Below are 24,449 nucleotides of genomic sequence, written 5' to 3' on the forward strand. Positions count from 1 at the left end.
CATCCGTGGGTATTGTCTGATAGAATGTACAAAGAAGCCCTCGCCGCCATGATCAGAGGGCACGACCCTTCTCTCTATCGCAACCCGGGCCGCGAGAGAGCCGTCGTGGCTTGGTAGCTTGGACACCAACTCGATACTATCCTACTTAGAACAACCTCCATACCACACGACAGATACCTTCCCGTCGACAGAAAGGACTAACGTGTACAATTTGTATGGAATTTCAATTGTTCGAGTGACCTGACGCAACATGCCACAAAGCTCGCAGATGCAGTATTCGAACGATTCGTCCTTGCGTTCCGCAGTATTTACCGTACGCCATCCAGAGTCACTCAGTGGCACTGACGAAATCAAAGATACCAACCGCCACCAAGAACGCTCGTTAGACTCATATGCCATCCGTCACGCAAACCAGCAGCCTCAACATGCTGTCAAGAGCTATCTACGAGACAAGAGTGATTCCTTCAATCACGTCAAGGCGACTGAAGGCGTGAACGGCACCACAAGCAGCAGTAAAGGCAGCAGCAGTGCGCACGGCCCTGACCACGGGTCCAACGATCGCGACAGACATCTCAAAGATCCACATACTGCGAGAAGCTCTCAGCAGCGGCGCTGCACCTCAACATGCCATGATGTCAACAGCGATCGCCATGCTGCACGTGACCGCACTCACTACGGCGGTAGCACCGGCCACGCACTTTCCTCGCCCGTCCGACGCAGACAAAATGCAGACCTCGCTACGTCGGAAGTGGATGGTACGTCCGCAAGTGAGCAGATCGCACGTCTGGCCCTCAAACACGAGGGGCGTCTGACTCGCTTAGCGTACCAAAGTTCCCAATATGCAACAAAAAGTGCCAAGACCTGGCTCCACTCGATCCCGTCCGGTACATCAGATTCGACCAGATTTCATCGATTCAAGATCTTCCCCGCCCGGCCTCAAAAATGTTGTGGCTCGAAGATACTGGCGTTGGCATTATCAATTCAATAGCCGGGGAGTGATGTGCATCAATACTCCGGCCGGGCAGGTGCGGTCCCGAAATCAGTCCATCGTGGGACCTAATATGAGGTCCGTCAGATCAGGTGCGATGGACTCGAAAGTTGTGTCATGTGAACGAGCGGGATCTGGAATGGTCTCAGACCTAGGGGCGGTGCGATACAGTATGTGCTGACGGAGATGTGTTGGATTCGGCGGAAGGGTGTCTTGGGGCGGAGTCTTGGCGTTTGGTATGGATGACGGGTCGTGATTGAACAGTCTATCGAGGTCAAACTTCTAGATGCACCTTCTGATGGGATTTCGCAGAGATACTCAAGGTAGACCTGGATGTTGGACATTCTAGGAGGTCGTTCTCCTGCTTAGTAGATGCACACTATATAATGCCATGTTACTATCTTTGCCAGCTGTCGATGGCGTTTCTTTATATGCCCGATGCTGACAACAATGGTCTCTTACTGTAGACCGTCCCAGCGTGCCTTGGATACTTGATACTCCTGTCCCGTATACCAGTGGTCGCAAAGTGTGAAGATCTGCATGATAGTGGTGATGGTCGTTAAATTACTGTACAATAAAACACTTTTCTCGTCTCTGACTTCAGAAGCCCCTGCCTTCCTTTTCTGTCAATTGCAACTCTGTCTTCTGTCAATTTAGCTGCATTCATGTCATCCGCAATTCCGTTCACATTTCCGAGTGCGAATCAAGTTTCTCTCAAGACAGCTCGGTTTTCTGTCAATCGCAGCTCAGGTCCGAATTCCAAGTCCGATCACACTCCTTCCGTGTTCTCCCCGACTGCTGGGAAAGACGGAGTACGAACTCGGCGCCTTCCTTGTCGTCGCCTGATGTGCCGTGGTTGGTGTCTTCGGAGGTGCGGTCGTCCCATTAAGGCTTATCCGGGAGTCTCGTCTCGGCATCGTTGCTGTTTGAGGCCGACTTGCAGACAGCACCGTTGAGGAGGAATGCGAATGGATCATGGGAGGCCGCGACTTCGTCGGCGAGCTCAATCCTCCGCTAGCAAACGACTTGAACATATCAATGCTCTTTCTCGCATTCGAGTGCGAATCTCTCGGGACTGGAGTGCTACCGGATTGACCATAGCCCATGAAACCCCCTGTGCTGACGCTACGTGAAGTATTCGGCCGTGCAGAATCGAGGTGACTACTGTGGCCGGTCGGCATTGGCGGCTGAGGCATTGGAGGTGGCGGTGGAAGGCTGTCGCGTGGAGACGACCTGCCACTGGAGGACGAACTGCCCTTCTTGACGAATTTGATGGCGTTACTTATGCTTTCGCTCCGTTTCCGAAGAGCTGAGAAAGACTTCTTGCGGCGCATTGAGAGTTCAGGTGATGGCGTGAATGCGTCGCGTGAAATGTTGTCGTGAACAGGGTGGCTCTCACGAGGCTCAGGTTGGACATAGTCGTCGGGCATCGTATCAGGGGGAGGTGGCAGCGCGTCATGCTGTATATGCTGGCGGATCGCGCAGATGCGTGCGAAGTCGAGGGACGGGCGTGTTGTGATAGCGTGGTAGCGGTAATGGATCATTGAGATCAGCAGGCACTGTCTCGAAGCTGAGGTCGTCCACAGCGGCGGAAGGCGCAACTGCAGTACGCGGTCTGGACAAACTCGTGCTAGGTCGTGTTTGGTGCCGCAGCAAGCTTTCTGGCCGGGCATGTGATATGGACGATGTTGGTGATGTATTGGTGGGAGACACCAGACCTTTGATACTGCTGAACCGAGAATGGCCTGACTTGAATGCTGCCGAGAGCAAGGGCATACTGCTTTTCCGGCTTTGTGATGGACGTGTTGGCTCAGTGACGGGTACACCACTAGCACTCAATGCAATTGAATTGCGTGAGGCGTTCTCAATCATATACATGGCATTGCGTGGTAGCTCGGGCACCGTCAAGGGTGTTGCTTCCGAAGCTTGAAACCCCGAGTTTGTTGACATGGTCGACATCTGTGACAGGCGGCGGGAGGACTTCAGCGGAATTTCTGGAGGCATCGTGGCAGATCTTAACAGCGATCGATTGAACGACGACGATCCGGATGATGGGCGCCGTTTATTATTCGAGACGATTGAGATGACCGCAGGTCGCATCTGGGGTAGCCGGAATGACACAGGCGTGGCAACCTCACAAGGCGTTTCTAGCTCATCGGGATCGGACGTTGGTGACTGTACCAGCTCCACAGGAGCGTCCATGATCATGGAATACCGATCGTAGTGAAAGTCGGCAAAGTTTGTGAGAGCAGCTTTCAGCTTCGGACCAGGCGAAGTATCCCTGGCTGGGGGCTGGACATGCTCGTCCCCAGCGGATGAGTCTTTGGGAACGACAATTTGTAGTTTCTGTTTGCCAGAGTCCAGGTGGGCTTCGTCAGGTGTCATAGGACTGTATTCAGACACAGTCTCGACTGAATCCTCACGGCTGTGAATAGTGACCATTTCCTCATCCGACACTGATCCGGTGTCATCTTCGTCTGAGATCTCTGTGAAGGCTAGTGCTCTTTCCCTGGCTTCTTTTCGTGTTTGCTCCCGCTCACTCTCCCGTTCTTGTATCTTCTTCCTGCGAGCAGAGGCTGATGTGAGGCTGCGTGCTCGGAGCGCCTGCTCCATGACGTTGAGTTGATGGTTGGCGAGCTCAGTAGTCTACAGTTCCGGCTCTTTTAATCCCGTGGTCAGAAGCAGAAAGTGCACTGTAGCAAGCACCTCGACAGGCATGAGATCGATCGTAAGAGGCCGCTCGGACTGGGAAGACGGCAAACAAGAGGTCGCTCAGGGCAGAGAGACGGCAAAGCAAGAGTTCGTACAGGCCACTGAGGCTGTAGCGAAAGAGACTGCTCTGTTTCAGACAGGAGATGGTGCCTCGCTGATAGATGAGGAGAGCGTTGGCGGGAATCAGCTGTTGACGACGTTAGACAAACAACAATTGCTGTTGACCGTCGTGGTGAGCGCAGGAACGACGACTGTAGCAGAATCGTTTAGGTCGTAGTCGGACAGGGTCGGGCTAGATCGTTGCTGGCAAACATGAAGGAGACCGTGCAGTCCATGTTCCACTCGGCTGACTTTAGGTACAAGTAGATTAAGGCCAAAAGGCCCGTACCTTGCCTGCTTGAGAAAGGCAACCTCTAGGATGTTGACGAAAGACAATTCTCCGCTCCACTGATAGTCAGCAACAGCAAGCGAAGGTACAAGTCTGGGGGCAAGCGTCCGCCGTCATGAGAGGAGCGACGACGGACTGAGCCCATAATTTGATCTGCTGACAAGCGAAAAGTGAAATTGCAGGAGGTGGAACTACTCCAGGGGTAGCATGGGTCATGATAGCTGCTTGGAGCCTCGCGCTGCATAAGATCCCGCAACGTGCATCTGTTTCATGCGGCCACAGCGGTGAGAACGTGGTAAATTGGTGGAGAGAATTGAGTAGCTGGTGGAGTGCCGGGCTGTTTCAAAAGCCATGCTACCCGCACAAAGTCTGGTCAATTAGGTTGACAGATTCGCAGATGGCAATGAGATCGGAAACATCTCACGCAGGCTGCATGAACGTTGCGTTCGTGCGTGAGAAGCCACGGCCGGGAAGCCTTCGAAGCGAAGTCTCAGTCACATTATTTGAGGGATGGCAGAATTGTTTGCTGCAGTCAGAGAAGGCGCAGAGTTGAGGGTGAAGGTCAATAAATACGAGCCCCAAGCAGTGGGGCAGTGGATCGCTCGCTTCTCTGAAGTCTGCTAGTACAACTCAAGCGAGTCTGTCATCGTCATTTGCTTTCCATCCACAATATTTTCGGCATCCTCCATCAGAGATTCAGTGACTGACACGCACACAGTGCGTTTTGCCCGGACATCATAGGCAGCTCATATGCGCTGCGCTCGAACTGCCTCAACAATCCTGATGTCCTGCCCATGGGCTCGGTTCTGCCGAAAGCTAGAACACCTAATATCTTCGGACTGTTGTGCACCGCAGCATAAACGGAGCTTGGGGCGCCCCCTATTTCAAGCCGCGTACCAAATGGGCCATCGCTTGGGCCGTCCTTCGGCTTGTTCGAGCGAAAAGCCAATCTCAACTGCAGCAAACCTCACGGGCTGGACAGGGTCTTCTACGCCCCAACCCCATTCAGGTCGAGATCTTACTCCGTATTCTTAGCCTATTTTGTCTTTTTGACCTTCCACCACGTTGTCGCCTCGGGGCTTCGTGCTCATTCAGGTTTACACTGTACAATTTCTCACCGTTCTCAGCCTTTGCTCGAGCGGCACTTCTTTATAAGCTTCGAACCAGCTTCTTTTCAGCACTGTCGACCGGAGCTGCTACTTTAATCTCAGGATAGTGTGTTTCGCAGCACGAGCCGTGTGCGTTGCGGATCTACAAGAGCGCTACCATACCCAGGGCTAAATTCTGTGCCATGCCCCGAGAGGCTCCGACATTGGCCCGAGCAGCAGCAGATGATGATCACAGCATCACGACTTGTGTTCATTACCTTCGTAGGTCAGGAATGTCGATGTAGGTTGCCACAGTTCCTCACAACAGTCTATCAAAGGTAGTCCCTCGGTGCTTGCTGATAATACTTAGCAACTCGCGGACACTTCAGTACACTACGCAAGCTAAACACCGTTCAAAGTACTCCGTACCGCATGGCGAGAGGACTTAAGGCCTGCCTGTGGCCTCCAGTATGTCATACTTGAATCAGACCGTTACGAGGTAGGTATGAACGAGTCTTTTAGAACTCAAAAGAAAACTTGAAGCTCCTCCGAGTTCACCCCACAAGACTTACGAGACCAGTGAACCTTGACTCGACGTTCTTCTCGCTTTGGTAGCCGTCAGGCAGCACAGCCCACCTGGCACACCCGAGTCAGCACAGGACAGTACTCGTGCCGGCGAAGAGGTTTGAAAGACTCAGCACTAAGTAAGCCAGCGAAGGTGTAAGACGGATCACAGGTCTGCCGAAGCAGATCAGCTTCGACACACACTGACAACATTCAGTGAAGCAGCTCTGAGCTCGGGTCGAGCTGCTGTAACCGTCAAGCGATCTTTCGAATGTAGCGGATCTAACACGCCAGGACCACACGCGCAGCAATAAGCAGGATGCCACTCTCACAGGTAGCTCGATAAGACCTGAACTCCCTCCCTTTGCAATCAAGTCTCTATACTGAATGTTCTAGGCTATTGGGTCCGAAGTACGTATATTGTTCACGCCTATCCTGCGACAAAGCTGCTCGAACGCGCCACTGCAAGACTTATCCGTCTTCACTTGAGATACTAAGCATCCCAACAAACTCAGCCTGGACTCAACACCATCTGTGTCTCCCTCCCCTCACAACGGCTTAATACTCTCATCAGTCGACCCCCTCAACTCCTCCAAATTGATCGTCTTCCCATCAAACCCCCAATTCGCCTCCGCCACCTCCCGCATAACGACATACACCCTCCTCGGCTCCCCCTCCGGCAACTTCCCAAACTCCGCAATCGCGTCCGTCGCCCTCTTAATGAACTCCGTCTTGGTCGTGGCACTGTACCCGCCAGTGATGACATTAATCTCCAACGTGATGAAGTGCCTGCCCCCACCGGTGCGCCCGCTGTGGTACATGGCGGACGTTGGATATTCGTGCGTGTAGATCCAGTTGGTGGAGAGGTTGAAGGGGGTGGCGGGGATCTTTTCGAGCTCTTCGCTATCGTACATGAGGCGTTGGGCGACTGAGTCGAGGGCGGACTTGGTGAAGGCGCCCTCGGTGTAGTGGAGGAACATTAAAGGCATGGTGACGAGAAGGGTAATGGGCAGAGGGAGCTTGATCGATTAGGTCGGATTCACGGGACCTGATGATGTGGTAGTGCAGGTGCTTGCTTGAGTACGGGTCAAATCATTGCTCAAGAGGTGCTCTATACTCTCAGTATGTCATGGGAGGTGTTTGGCCTTATCTAGCTGCTGGGTAGTCTGTAGGTCAACATCGGCTGGGTGAAATCCGCTGAGAAGATCCGTGCTTGAGTATGGAACATGATCGAACGCTTAGTCCGTGAACATCCAAAAGCTCGCTAGCCGCAGATGAGGCAGCTGGTCTAGTACTTGGGGCAGTCTGTACTGCAGTACGGGTCGTCCAGATCGGGAAATCACTAGTGGTTTATAGTGGGAATAGATCCGGTTTCCGTATAGAGTACATGGAAGGCAGGTAGCTGGTAGAGTCTCACCTGCTCCACACGAATACTTCAAGAAGTTGCAAGGTGCGAGCGTTGGCATGTCTGCATCGTTGCTTAGGATGTACGATTTTGATCCGCTCACAGGTACGAACGTGACTTAATCATCACTTGCAGCAGACCATGCTGATGGCAAGTAGCGTGTGCTCTGGGCTCCACGCGCGGTTGGAACAAGGAAAGGTCGAACCGAAGCTGGTTGGTCATCATTCTCGGCTTGTGTTGAGTTGTTTGGGAGGTTGAAACTAGGTTCAGCGCACAGATCGCATCTTGGTCCCTTGCCTGTTTGACTCCTGTCACTCTGCGTGGCGTCTAAGCACAGACCGCTCGCAGACTCTGGTTCGAGAGCTCCATTCACTGCAACCTCCTCTGACTAGCGAGAGTCTCCATCAGAACACGCCCGCTAGCTGAAGCGCAGCACGACCGTCACAAACGGCAGTTGCTGGACGAACATCGTCTGGCCTGACAGCCACATACAGTCCATACTTGAGAATAGGCATTGGACTGGCAGCAGATAAGTTCGAACTGCTTTAGCCGCCTCAGTGGTCCGATTGCTGCGTCATTATAGTAGTCCGACATGGCGAGCTCTTGTGCAAATTGCGTAAAGACAGTGGTGCACAGCAGCGGCAGACATTTATTGGCCGAGGAGAAGTGGCACACGGCAACCACCCAAAGCAGAAGGCCCTTATACTGGCCCCAGAGATCAGACAGGTCTGTCTTACGCAGCCTCGAAATGAGTCTAGGTCTGTCGGCAACATGATTCGAAGCGACACTGATCGGAACAGCGAGCTGCTCCACGGTGAGCAAAACTTGACTGGTCCATAGACAGGAGGCATACATAGCCTCGCTTTCCGAGACTGATGATCGCATAACTGGAGGAAATCGTTCCAGCTGCAAACGCAGTGTTGAGCGTGCTGTGAAGTCATCTGCATTTATTGCACGCGCTGTGCCATCCTCTGCTATGACGGTTGCAATCCATTGATGCATCAGATCGGCAAGTCGAAGCATACAATCCGAAAAAGGTAATGCAGGCAGCGGAAGTGCCAGCTCCCACTGCACAGTCAATGGTGACGTCCATTCTGCGGGCAGCCGACTGACTTCATGACTGACCCCCGACGGGCACGCTTTCTCTAGGCAGTCTACCGCTGCGTACGGTCTGTAGTCTACCTCGGTGTTGATCCATCTGTCAGATCAGGTCAGCCTGAATTCAGCGATCAGTTTTCAGAGGACTCACATGTTCATGCATCTCACGATATAGCGGCCCAAATCGCAGCCGCAAACATCGCCAGAAAACACTCTTTGCATTGTGTTCCAGTACACTGATCTCTCTTCCAGGGCGCTATGCGTAGCTGCCGCGTATTCAGGACAACACAGATGCTTGTTGTGATTTGACGATTCAATATACTCCGGCAGACCCATGTTTTGTGGTAGGTCTTGGCTCACTAGACAGACAACAGGGGAGCCCAAAGCCAGGATTGCAAGCAGAAAGTTGGCGCTAATCGTTCCCTCTCGCGATCTCATATGCCGTTTGATGGACTCAAACACCTCAGCTTTCTTCTGGAGCAGGATGGACTTTTTGCCCTGGCCGGTCAGCGCCATCCAATAAGCATAGCTCAAGAGTGAGCAACTAGCGAGCAGTGACTGACGGTCTGTCTCGAGACACGTAATGACTTGTTGTAGGAATCGCGCCCCAAGGAACTTGCACGTTGCCCCGTCGAACTCCGGCAAGTCATCCATGCCATAAGACAGTGAGTATAGTGCTTCGCTTCCAGCGGACCTTGGGTGCCGCCTGCTTGATGTCCTTCTGATGATGTGCAAGCATCGACTGTCTCCGCTTGAGCGGTTCCCTTCGTCGCGATTCTGATCGCTGTCATCAACAGACTGGGAGCTGGCTTCAATCCAGGTCCACCTTTGCCTTTGGACTTTTGCTGCCGCCCCATACGGGCCACCCCAGACGGCTGCGTGACTTCGTGCAAGGCTCGAATGGGCTTTCCTCCAGTTCACGTTTCGGACTTCGTTTCCGAGAGACACAAATATCAGCTCCCGGGAGGTCTTGGCTTTCTTTCGTGAAGGCATTTTAAGACCGCTTAGTCAGTGAAATCCTGTGCCTGTCGACTGTGGCGAAGGATCGTCGGGTCTACGCAGCAACGTCCATGTCCTGGCGGCTAAGCGATGTCCGGTATAGCATCGACGGTTGCTGTAGTGTTGACTGCTTTCATGCGTTGCCGATGAATGCTTGTCGACACTGATGTCGGTCAATTTGGTGAATGGTATACGGCCTATGACTATACCAGTACTGTCTCTCCAATGTTCTTCCAATCTTGGAATGAGTCATTCGAGCAGCGTGCCGTACTCGCTGACATATTTTCAGGCCCCGACTCTCGGCGCATCTTATCCGATACCACTTGTATACGGACCACTCTCAATGGAACAATCCCAGAGCTTGGTGGACGGAAGGCCCGAAAGTCCATTTGCAGGTAGAAGTAAATCCTGCTTTGGGAACAGTGGGGTGGTGTCCACCACTCCACGCCAAGATGACAGATCCCTGAAACTTCCGACTAAGGCAAAAGCCAGCTGCCGAGTTTGGACGAAATTGCTCTACACAGCACAAGTGTATGCAGGTACTATATCTTCGCATGACGTGGACTGCAGGGCAAGGTCTTCAGGCGCGATTTGTTGCAAAGATACCTGTACTAGGCGATAAGGCATGTAGAGAGCCTCCAAAGTGCTGTAGACGTTCTCTCGCGTGGAAGAAGCACAAGACTTTGTCAGCATAGACTCCGGCGACTAGTAAAGTCGTGTGTTCCCAGTCCAGGAACGTAGCCGCACCTCTGCCTGTTGACAGAAATCGTGGAGATGCAGGAGATCTTCTGCCAGCTCCACATTCAGTGTCTAAGATCCGAAACGACACCCTGGCAGGAGGTGCAATCTTCAGAAGACTGTTGCTTAGCGATGATGTGGGCTTGTGATACCTCTGTTGCAAGCCCGACCAGCAATCGAGATGGAGAATAGTTGTCACGACTCCTTTGACTGCGCATCATATCGTCTTGGTGGATTGTTTCGCGGCGAGAGCACCAGAATGTCATATATACCGTGCAACCCGTTCAGGACTACCTCCTCGATCCGGGCTTCATATTGCTTCAAGGATTCAAAGTGCTCGCTTTCCAGCCCAAGCGCCATTGAAGTCGCCGCCTCGGACAAAACATACTGTCTTGACCACAGACTACCCGGACCATCCTGAAGTCTTGGATAATCCCATCATGAAGGCTGTCCAACTTGTCCAGGTATGTACTGTGGAATCGAGAATAGTCGCCAGCGTCTGACAGCCATTTCCTAGTACAAGAAGGAGTATCAGATCCGCGATGTCCCTGTACCAGAGCCGGGCGAGAATGATCTGTTGATCAAGATTGCTGCAGCTGGATTCTGCCACACTGAGTGAGCTCTGTCGGCGACCAATGGTTGGCATATGAGAAGTGAGGACGTTGACAGCTGACGCCATGCTAGCTACCAAGTTTGGGAGGGCGTTTATAAGTCGCCGACGCCACTCATTCCGTCGCACGAGCCGGTCGGTACCGTTGTCGCAATTGGAGCTGCTGCTCAGAAGTCCGGCAAATGGTCTATTGGATCTCGTGTTGGGGCTCTCCTGTTTCGTCATCCTTGTCATCATTGTGTTGGATGCGAGTCGACCTCGGATGTGCGTTTCTGCAAGAACAACGAGACGGCTGGACTGTTGAATGACGGCGGCATGGCTGAGTATATGATCGGCGACGCAGACGACTGCGTTTTGTTGCCCGACAACCTCTCCTTTGAACAAGCCGCACCTCTGATGTGTGCAGGGGTAAGTTTTCTAGGATATTTCGAATTATTGTCACTGACTTGTATAGAACACCACTTGGGCTGCTTTGGTGGCCGCGAACGTGGCACCTGCTGCGCCCGTGGGTATTGTCGGAATCGGCGGTCTTGGTTCTCTGGCCGTTCAATTCGCGAAAGCCTTGGGTCATCCGGTCGTCGCTGTGGACAATCGTGAAGAAGGTCGCGCCCTTGCCACGGAGCCCACTCTCAAAGCAGACCTGGTCCTGGACTTCGGAGACTCCGAAGCGGTGAGCAAGATCAAGTCTTGGGCGGGTCGAGACGGTCTTGCTGCTGTCATAGTGTGCACAGACAATGTCGAAGCTACCGAATGGAGCCTCAATACTCTGAGACCACACGGTGTAGCTGTGCCACTTGGCCTGCCGACGACAGGGTTCAAGTTTGATGCCTTCACGGTGATCTTCAACGAAATCGTGATCAAAGGGTCGCTAGTCGCCACCAGGGATCAAGCTGAAGATATGTTGAGAGTCGTTGCAGACCATCAGATTGAGAGTCACCTCACGGTCGTCTCGTTCGACGATGCGCCGAAGCTGCCTGACATGTACATGTCATCTAACCTGAAAGGAAGGCTCGTCTTGAAGGTCGGGTCATGAGACTGGTTGGAGTGATGCTCATGCTAGATTGAATTATGCCTAGAGATGGTTTGTTCGGCTGGGTAAGCAGTCGCGTCTAAAGAACGGCTGTTGAGCTTGTAGGCAAGATCAGCTCACAATCAGCTCATTTGCTCCTTCTCTCCATCCCAGTCCGGCGCAGGCAGGAGCGCACCGACACAGACCTCGACGGTACCCGTAGTCTCAGGGGCATCTTGACCTCCCGGACCCTTCAAACCGCAACCTACCTACCTCGGTAGTGTGCACGCTTGAAATTGGCGACAATGAAAGATATTCAACTAGCTACGGACTTAGAGCCGACATCAATGCAAGCGCCGGATGTCGTGGATGCCACTAATGAACGAAGGACTGTTGTGAGATGTCGAAGCGACCAAGAGTAGTGAAGCTGACACATCATCTCATTGGGTTTCTGTACACTTCACGGGATTGGTGGGAGTTCTGTTCCCACAGGCGTTCGTCCAAGACCTGGGGTACAGTTTCCTTGCCTCAAGCCCCGGGGTGCAACGCTGTTGAAGCTTGTCTTAGGCTTCGGGTCCCAGTAACCCCTTGATGAGATCCTCAGTATGTATCAACGACGAAATAATTTTCCTGGCCCGGTTAGAACCGCACGATGTCCTGTCTATGGTAACAAGAAAGCTGACGTTATTGGATGGCTTATGTTCACAACCTCGACACAAGATATCGGATTAGTGTTCTCTCATCTTATAGGCAAAAAAGCCGAGGCTATAAGGTGTAAGAAATACGAACGGTCAAAAGCCCGGCAGGCGGGGCGGCCAGTAGAACTTCGATAAACAGTCTTGACGCCTCATATCGACCTAGTATATTGCTGAGCGTAGACCACGAACAATCGAGACATGGCACCATCAAGCAAAGAATTCAACTTCTTTTCGCAGGCTACAGATCGCAAGCCTCTTCCATCGGATCCGACGATCAGAGCCGACATCGAAGCAGTACTCCGGGACGGCTTCGTAATAATACCGGATTGCTTCACCAAAGATGAGGCAGCAGAAGCTCGAAATGAAATTATGAGGCTTTTGGGAGAAAGTCCCAGAGGTGGTTAGTCACTCTGTCATCATGATATTCGAGTTTGATCGTTGCTTGAGTGCTGCCCAGAGCATACCTCTTGAGCGACGACAACCTACTCAGGCTACTCTATTCCGGCAATCAACGACCTCCCTTCAAGCATATTACACTGCTCTGAGACAGTGCTGAGCCAATCTGCAGGTCGGAACAGCTTCGAGGGTCTCAACACTAATCGTATCTACTCGCTATTGAACAAAAGTCGAGTTTTCGACAAATTCACAATTCTCCCGCGAGTGCTCGCCCTCAACGACTACTTCCTTGATCCGGGCTATCTTTTGTCGGCGTTCCATACCATTAACATCAACCCTGGAGAGGTAAAGCAGAATCTGCACCATGATGTGAGTAGTCCAGGAATCGGTGGGATTAAGACCGAGATGGGCTGCAGCAATGGAACTGCCTGGATGGCCTGTGTTCTTTCCAAAGCGTCTGCTAATCCCGACATCAGGATGGCTACATACAGGTTCCTAGGCCCAGGGCGCCCTTTGGAGCGGCTATCATGGTTGCCTTGGATGAGTACACTGCTGCAAATGGTGCCACCAGAATAATTCCTGGAAGTCATAATTGGGGTAGTGAACGCCAGGGCAAAGAGGAAGAGACAGTGCCAGCGCTCGTACCGGAAGGTGGTGTTGTCTACTTCATTTCCACAGTGATACATGGCGGAGTGAGTCCTTGTACCTTTCCGGACCTGCATCGAGCGAGCCCTTGCCTTGAGCTCTGCTCAGAGCGTGCGTCTTGGACGGACGAAAGTGTTCTCTGGGTCGGGCGTGCTTTACCTCTTCATGCTTCTGCAAATGTCCGGAGACTGATCATGTGTTGCAGGGGCAGAATACCACCACGAAACCGCGAATGAGCGCGACGGTCCAATACTGTAATCCATATATTCGTCCGATTGAGAATCAGATACTCGCCGTCGATCCTCGGAAATTGGATGAGCTTGATTCGAGGATCGTCGATATGATGGGGTGAGTCAATCGATTTCTGATGCAATAGTGACCAGTGACTGACGTGCGCAATCTAGATACAAGGAAATGAAACCTTTCGTAAGACTTCGCGACGTCCGAGCGGTCCCAGAGAACTGCTAACACGCACTAGATGGGATATGTAGATGCTCTCAACCCCAGATTTGGGGCTGAGCGTATGATCCATTGGCTGAAAGGCGACGTTGACTACAACCCACCGACATTCGCGCGAGAGCACAAGTTGTAGACCTGTAAGATACTCACGCACGTCCGGCGTGTATAAACAGCGAACTCGATGCTTGTCTTAGACATGGACAGCGCTCGTGTGGGCGATAGGTGTAGGAAATTTTGCTTGAGAAAAGACCGTCAGGCGATGACATAATAAGTGCCTCTGCTCTGAGTAAGACGCAAGAGGAATGGCGAAGACACGAAGCCTGTGACGCGATGGAGTCAGAGGATAGGTACGCCTGGAGGTCCTTGAGGATTGTTACGATGAAGAACATTCGTCGTCGGGTGAACAAGCAGGACAGTCTTATAGCGACGCAACGGAGGCTGTTGGTCAGTCCCCAGTACCATGCGAACAAGTAGTCCTCCTCGCGTTCAGTAAAAGGGCATCTGAAAGAGGAAAGCAGCGTTGATTATTGTGTTTATTGAGCGGTGCTGATGAATCGGATCGGACGGTGGGTGTCAGCCAAAGGTGAGCCAGTGACCGCAATCGACGGGAAAAGCGAAGCGCAGCGTGAGTAAGCAAGAAATTGGAGCTAAAATCGTGTCCGTGGCTTTAACTTCTACCACACTCACCACCGCTGCGAACTCTCCTCTCCGAAAGGACGCAACTTCAGCCCGGCTTGCCGGACCCCTCTTGTTGCTGCTGAGCTTCAATTGATGTTGCAATCATCTGTCACTTGTGCTCATTGACGCTTTTGCTGAGCTACAACAAGCGTTCCGCCGGCGCGTGCCAACTCCTGGAGATTGGCAACCATGTCTAGTCCGCGACGAAACCGCGAACCGGCTGGTGAGGCCTTTCCGGCTTTCGAGGATGAGACTACAACGTCTTATACGACGTCGACAACGACTCAGACGGTGATTGGAGGCGATGGCGCCCCTGATATACGCACCACGACGTCCGCAGCGCATCCCAGTGGGCGCGGACCAGCCATAACACACACAACCGACGATCCGAACACGGCGCCCGTACCCTACACTCAGACGACCGTGGGTGCGCCGCCCACGCAACGATTGGCGCCCCCACAGTATGCAGTGCCACGGCAAAGGCCGATCAGTATCAGGAGGCTACCCTCTGCGACCAATACACGAGCACTGGCTAGCGGGACTGACGATGGCACACCTAGCCGATCGAATTCCGCGCGACGGCGTGCAGCGTCTGCACCGCAAGAGCCGGGACAAGCTAGCAGTGGTGGCCGCCTGACGAGATCAAGCACGCGAGACAACAATCGACAGTCTGGTCTGGCACCGATTGAAGAAGGTCAGCAAGCACAATCCGGATTGGCTGTACCGCCGCCGACCGCAGGCAGTACTTCAGGCATCGGACGGAGGAGAAGCTTGAGCAATGCTGCAAGGTCTTTCGTCAGCAAGCTGAGCACCGAGGAGTCTGAGCACAACCCCGAAGACTACGAGGATGAAGTTGTAGATCTGTTGGACGTGATCGGTACCTACCGCTGCCCATTCTCGGTGCGCCATTGTGCTAACAGATTCCCAGACCCAGAAGTCCAAACACTGAACTCTTTGACTAACGTTCAAAATTCGCTGTTCGTGCCCAATCTCGGTCGCTGGCTCAATCGACGACCAACATACAATCTCACCCGAGCGCCCTCCAAGATCACAGAGGTGTCATCTGCTGAGGCTACTCCAACCGCAACCAACGTACTCGAGGACCCTTCGGCACCGAAGCTCGACCCAGCACCACCAGAGCATCCTCCTGTACAGCGCACCTGGTCCTGGCAGCGCGAGCCGCGCGTGCAAAGGAGGGGCAGCATATCATCCGTTCTGACGGACTCTCATTATGCTGTCCTTCCCCACGGAGTTGACCTTGAGGATTGGTCCGAGGAGGACAAGGAAGCTCTTGACGACCATGTTCGACACATGATGCACTCCAGGCGCTCAAAATTCAAGCAGCGTATGCGGGCTTTTGGCAAATATGTCTCGAAACGTACGTCTTACCCTTGTGTTATTGTAGCCCTACTGATGCCTTTTAGCCCTTGGCTTTTTCGTCACACTCTATGCAACACTGATCACCCTTTTCGGTCTTATTTGGGTATTGTTCCTCATCGGCTGGGTCTACGCTGGCGATGACCGCAACGACTATGTCATTCATATCATCGACAGCGTCCTCGTTGCGTTATTTGCGATTATGGGTGATGGTCTGGCCCCATTCCGAGCTGTCGATACGTATCACCTGTGCTTCATCGCCAACTACGGCTTAATGACCTGGCGTGTGCGTAGGGAACGCAATATGCCAGAACTCAAGGACCACAACGAACTGCCCGAGCGGACCGAGAAAGAAGCCGATCCAGAGGCTGCCAATCCCAAGGACGCAGAATATTCCGTCTTGAGTCCAGAACAGCAGAAAAAGCTGGTGCATCATCAGACCAAGTTCGCCAAGTCACACTCGTTTTACAAACCTCACGAGACAACCACGCACTATGCCTTCCCGCTGAAGCTCCTGATCACCATTGTAACTTTGCTCGATTGCCATTCGCTCCTACAGATATCGCTGGGTGCATTCACCTGGGGTTGGTCCTACCATACCCGTCCTTCGTGGATCACTGCTGTGATCCTGTCACTATCTATCACATGCAACATCACAGCTGGTGTCCTCATCAGTGTTGGAGATAAGAAGACCCGCAAGAAGGATGTCATTGAGAGAATGGCCCGGCAGGATCTGACTGCGCAAGCCATCAAAAAGGTTAAAAAGCACAAAGCTGATCCGAACCATCATCTTGGACATGCAGCTCAAGCACCCGATGTTTTCGACCCGATTCAAGAGGAGCAAACCAATGAGAGTGAGTCTGCGAGATTGAACAGGACGGGAGGGACGAGATGAGAGCGGGACATCTGGTCGGGGATTGCGGCCTGGACTTCGTCTAGCTCGACGCGAAGAGGTGGACTTCATTTGTTCGGACGGCGATTGGGTATAGGGACATAATTGGAAAATGTTTCTTTGGATACCACGGGACGTGTTTGGCTGATGCAAGCCAGCCACCCATGCTTGCTTGGCCTTGGGTCTGTCGATATTGAGCGGGATGAGTTAGCGTTGTAATCAAGGATATCTTGTTCTCGCTGTGCATGGAGCCCATTCCAGCTCGACCAGTCCCTGGGCCCTCACTAGGCCGACTTGTTCGCCACCACTCGACTGGATCCGCAGAAGCTGGTCACAGGACAGGGCTGTTCTTCGCGTCGCAGGAGGACAAGGACGGGCAAGACCTCTTGTTCATCAAAGCTAATGCAGAATGTACAGGTCAGACGCCGGCGAGGCCTCTGCTGACCCCAGCACAAACAGTCCCCGAGCTCTCGCGACACCAGGTCACCGACTTGGTCTCGCCCCTAACCCCACAGTTCCACTGGATGCTTTCGGGTGGAATGGGAAGCAGAATGAGTCTTGTCGATTCTGGTATGTCTTGAGGTGGATGTGCTACCCTGCGAGGCTCCTGGGCAAAGCAGGGAAAAGCCGGGTCATTCATCCTCGTTGTCATCATCGAGAAGAGGCCTCCGAGGGTGTCGTGGCAGCGTATCGATAGGGGGTTGCCAGAGGCAAGGAGGCCGTGCTGAGGCAGGACTGAGTAGACCTCTGTTGTTCGGAAGCTAATACAGGATCTACTGGTTAGAACTTGATGAAGCTTCTGCTAGCTCCGGCTGAGGGAAAGCTGCACAGAGTACAGATTCAGGCAACACTGCTGGGTGGGATGTCCTCTAGCAGTCGGAACTCCTGCCTGACGTTGACGTATGGACATCCTTCTGGAGGCAAGAGCAGTGGATTCCAGTGCAGGAGACACTCCTGGGAAGTGAGATCTGGGCTTGAGCTCCTACCTGGAACGCTCGGAACTTGCTTACGTCCTGTGGATCAAACAAACAAGCAAGACGTTCTATCTCGTCCTATGCAGATCGTCGTCGACAGTCTGTCAGCTACCCTACTCCTAGCTAGTAGGAGGAGCTACTCAAATTGTCCTGTGCTACGCAGTTTCAGCAAAGCTCCTGCTCGTATGCCCGAGGACATTCCGGAAGGCTTCGGGAAGCCTTCTAGGAGAAGGTCTGGTCGACCTTGAGCTCACCGGAAAACGACGCTAGTTCCTTTCTACTTCTCCCTGCTTTGGAGTGTATTCCTATGGTGTGTTGCTACACAGCATAGGAGACCATCCTCACGAGCACGAGAATATCTAGGAAAGCTTCTCGAAGCCTTCTGGATGGCTTGGAGCATCTGAATCTCAGGCTTACTGGGAAGCGACTCCCAAGGCTGACTCGTTCGTCGCCAGGAAAGGTATAGGTACAAGTTGTCTAGCGCTATACGGTACAAGAAGAACATCCTCATACGCACGAGAATGTCTCACAAAGCTTCTGGAAGCCTTCTCGAAGGTTCAGCCAACTCAAGCTCAAGACTATGATTCCTCCTCCAAGCTGTTACCTACCTGTGAGTATCAGGAGTACCGAAGTCTATCCATCGGTGCTGTACGTGACACGAAGAACGCACACTCACGCGCGAGGATGTCCAGGAAAGCTTCTGGAAGTCCGCTAGAAGGTTTTGATTCACTCCAGCTTCGTGATCTCTGGCTCGACGGAACTGACGTCGATCTGCTTTTCCATGCTTTTACTTCTTTCCAGCTAGCACCAACATGCAAGCCGTCTGGTATTATTATTGCAGTATAAGCAGAGCTTCCTTGCATGCACGAGAACGTCCTAGGAAAGCTTCTGGAAGTCTTCTAGAAGGTTTCTAGAAGCCAGCTCCTGCATCACCCGACAGAGCTCGGGCTTGGCCTTTGCCGCCAACGAATCATTTGAGCATTTTTGATTCAAGGTTCGCTGCAAGATGGTCGCTGTTGCATCCCGTGCATGCCCGATACTTTGTCCCCATGGAGGCGGTGCAGTAGCTACCCAATAAAAATCTTTGGACACATGTGAGGATACAGCAATATTGGCCCATGTCATACACACACTTCGTGTTGAATTCATGAGGCGCTCCTTGGCGACTGGGCGGAACCAACTTGGCGACAAAAGCTACACCGGAGCCCCCTGACTTCTCGTCCACACGTTGTCCAGATCATCGAACTCATCCTATCAGCGGTCTGCCTGCCATGCAGCACTGTCAATCATCAAGCCGCCATGACTGCCATACTCTAGTGCTTCGATGGCTTCTCGAGCCCGAGGTTCCGCCAACCAGCAGCTTCGCCCAGAGAGGAGTAACGTCTTGGTCTTCTTGTTTCGGTCCAATATGATGCCGCCCAGCAGATCGACTCGTTACTGCATAAGGACATTCGTAGGTATGGAACCTTGCATCGAATAAGCAGCCACGGTCAGGCTCAATTACCGTCGAATTCTCGTGATCCTTTGTTATTGCTGGGACCTCAATGTCGTGCTAGCGCCAAAGCCTGTGGATCGAAGCACGTTCGAAGCGATGTGGCGGCTTCGAGAAGTTCTACGAGCACCCGACTGGCCAGGCATTTTGACTAGTATACCCCAGCTCCAGTCGTGTATCCTATCAAACTTTCGAATTTCGTCTGGGGCTTCTGGGGTTGTTGGTCGGGATACTGATCGTATGGAGGGTGTCAGTTGTTTCTGCATGTGGTCCGCTCATTACCCTGGGCTGGACTATAAAGCCGCCATCATGCCTTGATGCCTCCATACTCTGCCAGACAGTCACTTTACAGTTGACCACATCTCCTCATCTCTCTTCACTCCTTTCACTCTTTGATCTGGCACACCGTCCTCTTACCCAAGAAGACCATCAGTGCATTGCACCCATCAGCAACCATGGCAACCACCCATGAGACCTACAAGGAGCCGGCCATCATCCACGAGAAGTCCGATAAGCTTCACTCGGAATATGCTGCCGACGAAGAAGGCAAGGCCATCGCCCAAGTGGACTACAGCGGTTCCCACGAGAAGACCGACCCTAAGGAAATCGCCCTCGTGAAGAAGCTGGATCGCTGGATCATGCCGTACGTCTTCGTCCCCGCCTCCTCCCCGGTTCTGCTGGGACGAGACACCTCTTTCTATCCTTCACGCGGTCCCTCTTCCCGCATTGCTCGTGAGTATACTGAATCCATGCTGACAATACCGACAGGACACTTTGGGGCATGTACTGGCTGAACTACCTCGACCGTAACGCCATCGCCCTTGCGCGCCTCAACGACCTCGAGGAGGATCTCAACCTGACTGGGTCACAATATCAAACCTGCGTCAGCATCCTCTTTGTGGGCTATTTGCTTGGCCAGATTCCTTCCAACATGATCCTCACCCGCGTCCGCCCTTCTTGGTATATGGCCGGCTTCATGGCCCTCTGGGCTGTTGTGTCTGCTCTGACTGCATTGTCCAAGGACTTCACTGGTCTTCTGCTTACACGCTTCTTCCTTGGTGTGACTGAGGCGCCGTACTATCCTGGAGCTCTGTTCATGTTGTCCATTTTCTATACTGTGAGTCCTTACTTCCCCGAGCTTGTGTATGATCACAGCTAACCGGAGCCAAAAACAGCGCAAAGAGATTGCCACACGCATCTCTATCCTCTACACCGGCAACATCCTCGCCACAGCCTTCGCCGGCCTCATCGCCGCTGGCATCTTCGAAATGGACGGAGCCGCCGGAATCTCTGGCTGGCGCTGGCTTTTCATCATCCAAGGTGTCGTGACCTTTGTGGTCGCCCTCGCCTCTGTGTTCACTTTGCCGGATCATCCACTAACAACCCGCTGGCTCACCCCCGAAGAGCGCCAACTCGCACACGACCGCATTGAGCGCGACACCGTCGGCAATAGATTCCAGTCCTCGACCTTCAACGGCCTGAAGGAAGCCGCGAAGGACCCCAAACTCTGGCTCTTCGCATTCATGCAACACATGCATCTTGCCGCCAATGGCTTCAAAAACTTCTTCCCGACTGTCGTTGGCACACTGGGCTTTAACCGCACCATCACCCTCACACTCACCTGCCCGCCCTACCTCATCGCAGGCATCATCTCCGTCTACTGGTCCTGGCAATCAGGCAAGTACAACGAGCGAACATGGCACATCACCGCGGCCAAAATCGTCGCTATCGCCGGTTTCGTCCTCGGCATGGCCACGCTCAACATCGGCGTGCGCTACTTCGCCATGGTCGTCTTCTCGATCGGCACCTATGCCGTCAACAGCATCATCCTGGGCTGGGTGGGTGCCACCTGCGGACAGACTCGCGAGAAGAAGGCTACTGCGTTGGCGATTGTCAATACTATTGCCAATGCGAGTTTCATCTGGACACCTTATCTGTGGCCCAAGAGCGACGAGCCCAGGTATGTGATTGCGATGAGCTCGAGTGCGGCGTTTAGTGCGGCTTGTGCAGCGGGAGCTTGGGTCATGAAGATTTGGTTGATTAGGGAGAACAAGAAGATCAAGCAGAGTGATAATGAGGCGACGATGTTTTATGCTTACTAGAGGTCAGTCTATGAGGGAGAGACTGTGGTCGCTCTCGAGCCAAGCTGGAGAAGGGACTGTCAGTGTGTCGAGAGGGCTCGAGTGCTTGAGCAGGAGCATGTGAGACACAGTGAATGGCTTGCTGTGTCGAGGGAGCAGCATGAACAGACTCGAGTAGGGCATGTTGATTACTTCCACAATTACTTGATAGTAGTGACTGTCCTTGCTGTCAGTCACTCAGAACATTTACATTAGAGTTGTGCTTACCTCTGGAATATTCATTCCTCCTTCTCTCTTGACATTGAATGCATTCTACTGCATCCTCAACCTTCCATCTCGAGTTTACAATGATCGCAGTGACCCTTCTGCTGGGCGTATCGGCAGGTTGCGTTGTGTCTGCCTTTCAGGCGACAACTATTTGAGCGGTTCTCTCACTGTTGACCGCAGACGTGGATTTCCAATTGCTGTCGGAATGCTCGTCTAGACTCGTGGCCACAACCACTCCCAGTGAGCAGCGAGTCACCGAGTCGGGTGTATGAGCAGTGCCGTCGTTCCTTCGACGTACAGTAAATGGCAGGCAGTCAGTCAGTGTGCAATATGCGAATCATTGTCTCCATATGACACATATGTTATTCTCACGCCACAAGTCTGCTCATCTTCAGCACTGCCCCATGCTCGGTATTTGTGAGCCTGAAGCTTCAGTTGAGAATACTTCTGAGACCGAGCGAATTCTGCATCTTCAAGCGACATTCGCATTTTTACGTTTCAATCTAAGGCCATACGAGATTCGTATGAAGCGCTCCTGGCCCCAACATTAAGATCTACACGGCGTATCAACTTCCGAGATCTAATTCGTAAAGCTTCAGGTAATCTTGAATATTATCTCTACCTCGTAGTGGTATAGAATTTTGGCGCATATTAGATAAGCCGTGGAGCGACTGCCATTCTCGGGGAATGCATCGATCTGCAATCGAGCCGCATTTCCGCTTCGCGTGCCGAGACTAGCCACAAGCCAGCGGCTCGGGGAACGTCGCGCAAGTATTGCGACGCAACGCCTAATTGATCTGCCCTACGTGTTGCGGTCTGTGAAGCTGAGTTGAGTCGTTGCGAATGCCATCCTGTGTAAGCAGATGTGGTGTGCACTTCGACTCGACTCCGGAGGATCTTCGCTAAGTGCTCAGCACGGGTGGAGCAACTACCGGTATAGTAGACACTAGAACAGGATCGATGCACACCGGCGATTACGGCTATGCGTTGGTGTTGTCGACCCTCGCTCGCCGGACACATAGTCTTACGATAGCTCAAGGCGAGCGAGGATGACTATTGGTTGCAAACAAGCGAGGCGGTAAATCGCGTGCATCTGCATCGACAGTGGATCCCACGTTTGATGTCCCCATGTTCTGCGAGATCCCTGGTTTCAGGAACCTGCCGTCGACTGACTCAGCTGGGTCAAACGAGCCTCAACAACAGTCAAGCTAGATGACCATCCAATGCAGGGACTGAGATCATCCGGCGGAGTATGGCGGCGGAGCATCCTGCGTTGTGGACGTGGCTTTGCCAGAAGGCCGGACATATGCGGGTGATGATGGTGGTGTCACCACATATTGTGGTTGGTAGACTGGCGCGGTTGTCGGTAGAAGCGATGGCCGAGCCGGGTGTTTGCCACCAACAGTAGGTCGGCGGCTGGCAATCAGGCACACCAATAGAAGCAGGAATATGACAAAGAACGCGATCGGAGCAATGTAGAACGAAGTCGACATGTTTGCTGTGAGGTGTGAAAATCGATGGTCGTTCGGTATTGTGCGAATGGAGCTGGAATGGCAAGGTGCGTATGCAAGTGCAGAATGTTCTCCCTGCTGAATATGTAGTGATTTGACATACCTGTAGAGACTTCAGCGAAGCCAGAATCCCAATGAGGCTATGCTGTACTTTGGTGGGCTGTGCAAGGCAACCAGGAATCACTTCGCCTGAGTGCTGTGTGCCTCGTTGCATCCTCACACCATGGCATGTTACGTCAGCGGTCGCCTCGCGCAGAGCGAACTTCTAGGACAATACGCTATAGTGTGTAGTGCAAGGCAAAGCATGGTGTTGACACCACATGGAAGAAAGTTAGAGACGTTGGTGTTACGCGAAATTCCCGAATTTGCCGAGCTGAGTTGGTGTCGCAACCTTGGAAGTGCACCTGCCTCGCCGCCCATCACTGGTCAACGCACCTTCCAGATGCAACAGGTGCCAGCAGCATCGTCAATGACCAGACGCAGGAGTGCTTGCCGTGGCTGACGACAGTGACTTACCGCAGTGTTGGGACGCTCGCAAACTTGCTGGTTAAGGGCGCGTTTTTCCGATTTTTGGAAGAACCCCGATTCAGACAAATCCGCGAAAGGCAGGACTGTGAGTCTGTGCCTTCTGACTCCTAGTTTCGTCCGAACGAAGAGATTTCTGGACTAAGGAATTCCTTACTTTCGTCTATCCTATGAGCCGGGACGCTGACATAAAGCAACTCAATATGCTGTCGTGACCAGAAGGACGAATAGTCGGCCAAGTCCCCAGTACGCAAAGAGTAGGAGCACGCGCCACGAGCGCTGTTTAGCGGTTGAAAGCCTGTACTGCACGTTAGGCGTATTCCAGTTGTGGTGGAGGCAGGCGCCTATGTCCAGCGAATCAACACTGTTGAAATTGCGAGATCGGGAATCATTCTCTACCAAAAGAGCCTGCCACCCCCACTATTGCTGTCGGCCCTCATTTTTGGCCGAAAGCGAAACGAGGGTGACTAAGGTTTGTTTCGGAGGCTTCTCACCTTCTTCCACCAGTATTTGTGATGCGATACGACCCTCCGCAGACACCGAAACCGCGTTTGCGATGGATGTGTCCTATGAGTCCTTCTGCGAGAGCTTTCCAGAAGCCCACTAGTGCCAGGCGACCAAATATATCGCCGAGGCCAGGGACTACATCATCCATCCGATACGAGCTGGGCATGAATTGTAATTTCTTGTGCTCAGCCTTAAACGGCTGATATACGATTTTCATACAGTTACAGGTGCAGTATGATGTCGTTGATGTGATCACAAAAGATATAGATAAATATCGAGGAACCACGGAGTCCATCAACACTCTTTTACCAAAGCCATAGACAGGATTCCATAATCATCGTTCTATCA

At 52.8% G+C, this 24,449-nt stretch overlaps 7 protein-coding genes across 7 annotated transcripts; 4 read left to right on the forward strand and 3 right to left on the reverse strand.

Annotated features, from left to right (window-relative positions):
• Nucleotides 1–2,443: 2,443 nt before the first annotated feature.
• Nucleotides 2,444–3,601, reverse strand: AB675_7955 (uncharacterized protein; the record flags this gene model as incomplete). Its single annotated transcript, XM_018148361.1, has 1 exon — nt 2,444–3,601. The coding sequence occupies one exon, from the start codon at nt 3,599–3,601 to the stop codon at nt 2,444–2,446; it is 1,158 nt and encodes a 385-aa protein (XP_018000989.1).
• Nucleotides 3,602–6,288: 2,687 nt separating this feature from the next.
• Nucleotides 6,289–6,729, reverse strand: AB675_7956 (uncharacterized protein; the record flags this gene model as incomplete). The annotated part of the gene is made up of 1 exon (XM_018148362.1): nt 6,289–6,729. The coding sequence occupies one exon, from the start codon at nt 6,727–6,729 to the stop codon at nt 6,289–6,291; it is 441 nt and encodes a 146-aa protein (XP_018001280.1).
• A 3,691-nt stretch (nt 6,730–10,420) lies between these two features.
• Nucleotides 10,421–11,623, forward strand: AB675_7957 (Alcohol dehydrogenase; the record flags this gene model as incomplete). Its single annotated transcript, XM_018148363.1, has 4 exons — nt 10,421–10,444; nt 10,498–10,595; nt 10,665–10,998; nt 11,045–11,623. 4 exons carry the CDS (start codon nt 10,421–10,423, stop codon nt 11,621–11,623), a joined length of 1,035 nt encoding a protein of 344 aa, XP_018000944.1.
• An 872-nt stretch (nt 11,624–12,495) lies between these two features.
• AB675_7958 (uncharacterized protein) lies at nt 12,496–13,930 on the forward strand (the record flags this gene model as incomplete). Its single annotated transcript, XM_018148364.1, has 6 exons — nt 12,496–12,697; nt 12,866–13,062; nt 13,170–13,385; nt 13,544–13,686; nt 13,743–13,764; nt 13,817–13,930. 6 exons carry the CDS (start codon nt 12,496–12,498, stop codon nt 13,928–13,930), a joined length of 894 nt encoding a protein of 297 aa, XP_018000946.1.
• Nucleotides 13,931–14,664: 734 nt separating this feature from the next.
• Nucleotides 14,665–16,747, forward strand: AB675_7959 (uncharacterized protein; the record flags this gene model as incomplete). The annotated part of the gene is made up of 3 exons (XM_018148365.1): nt 14,665–15,352; nt 15,404–15,853; nt 15,900–16,747. The coding sequence occupies 3 exons, from the start codon at nt 14,665–14,667 to the stop codon at nt 16,745–16,747; spliced, it is 1,986 nt and encodes a 661-aa protein (XP_018001187.1).
• Nucleotides 16,748–19,665: 2,918 nt separating this feature from the next.
• AB675_7960 (putative transporter) lies at nt 19,666–21,312 on the forward strand (the record flags this gene model as incomplete). The annotated part of the gene is made up of 3 exons (XM_018148367.1): nt 19,666–19,946; nt 19,979–20,327; nt 20,386–21,312. 3 exons carry the CDS (start codon nt 19,666–19,668, stop codon nt 21,310–21,312), a joined length of 1,557 nt encoding a protein of 518 aa, XP_018001252.1.
• Nucleotides 21,313–22,796: 1,484 nt separating this feature from the next.
• AB675_7961 (uncharacterized protein) lies at nt 22,797–23,051 on the reverse strand (the record flags this gene model as incomplete). Its single annotated transcript, XM_018148368.1, has 2 exons — nt 22,797–22,909; nt 22,958–23,051. 2 exons carry the CDS (start codon nt 23,049–23,051, stop codon nt 22,797–22,799), a joined length of 207 nt encoding a protein of 68 aa, XP_018001200.1.
• Between the last annotated feature and the right edge of the window lie 1,398 nt (nt 23,052–24,449).

Source organism: Cyphellophora attinorum, assembly GCF_001299255.1.
Source record: "Cyphellophora attinorum strain CBS 131958 chromosome Unknown Contig10, whole genome shotgun sequence".
Taxonomy (NCBI): Eukaryota; Fungi; Ascomycota; class Eurotiomycetes; order Chaetothyriales; family Cyphellophoraceae; genus Cyphellophora; species Cyphellophora attinorum.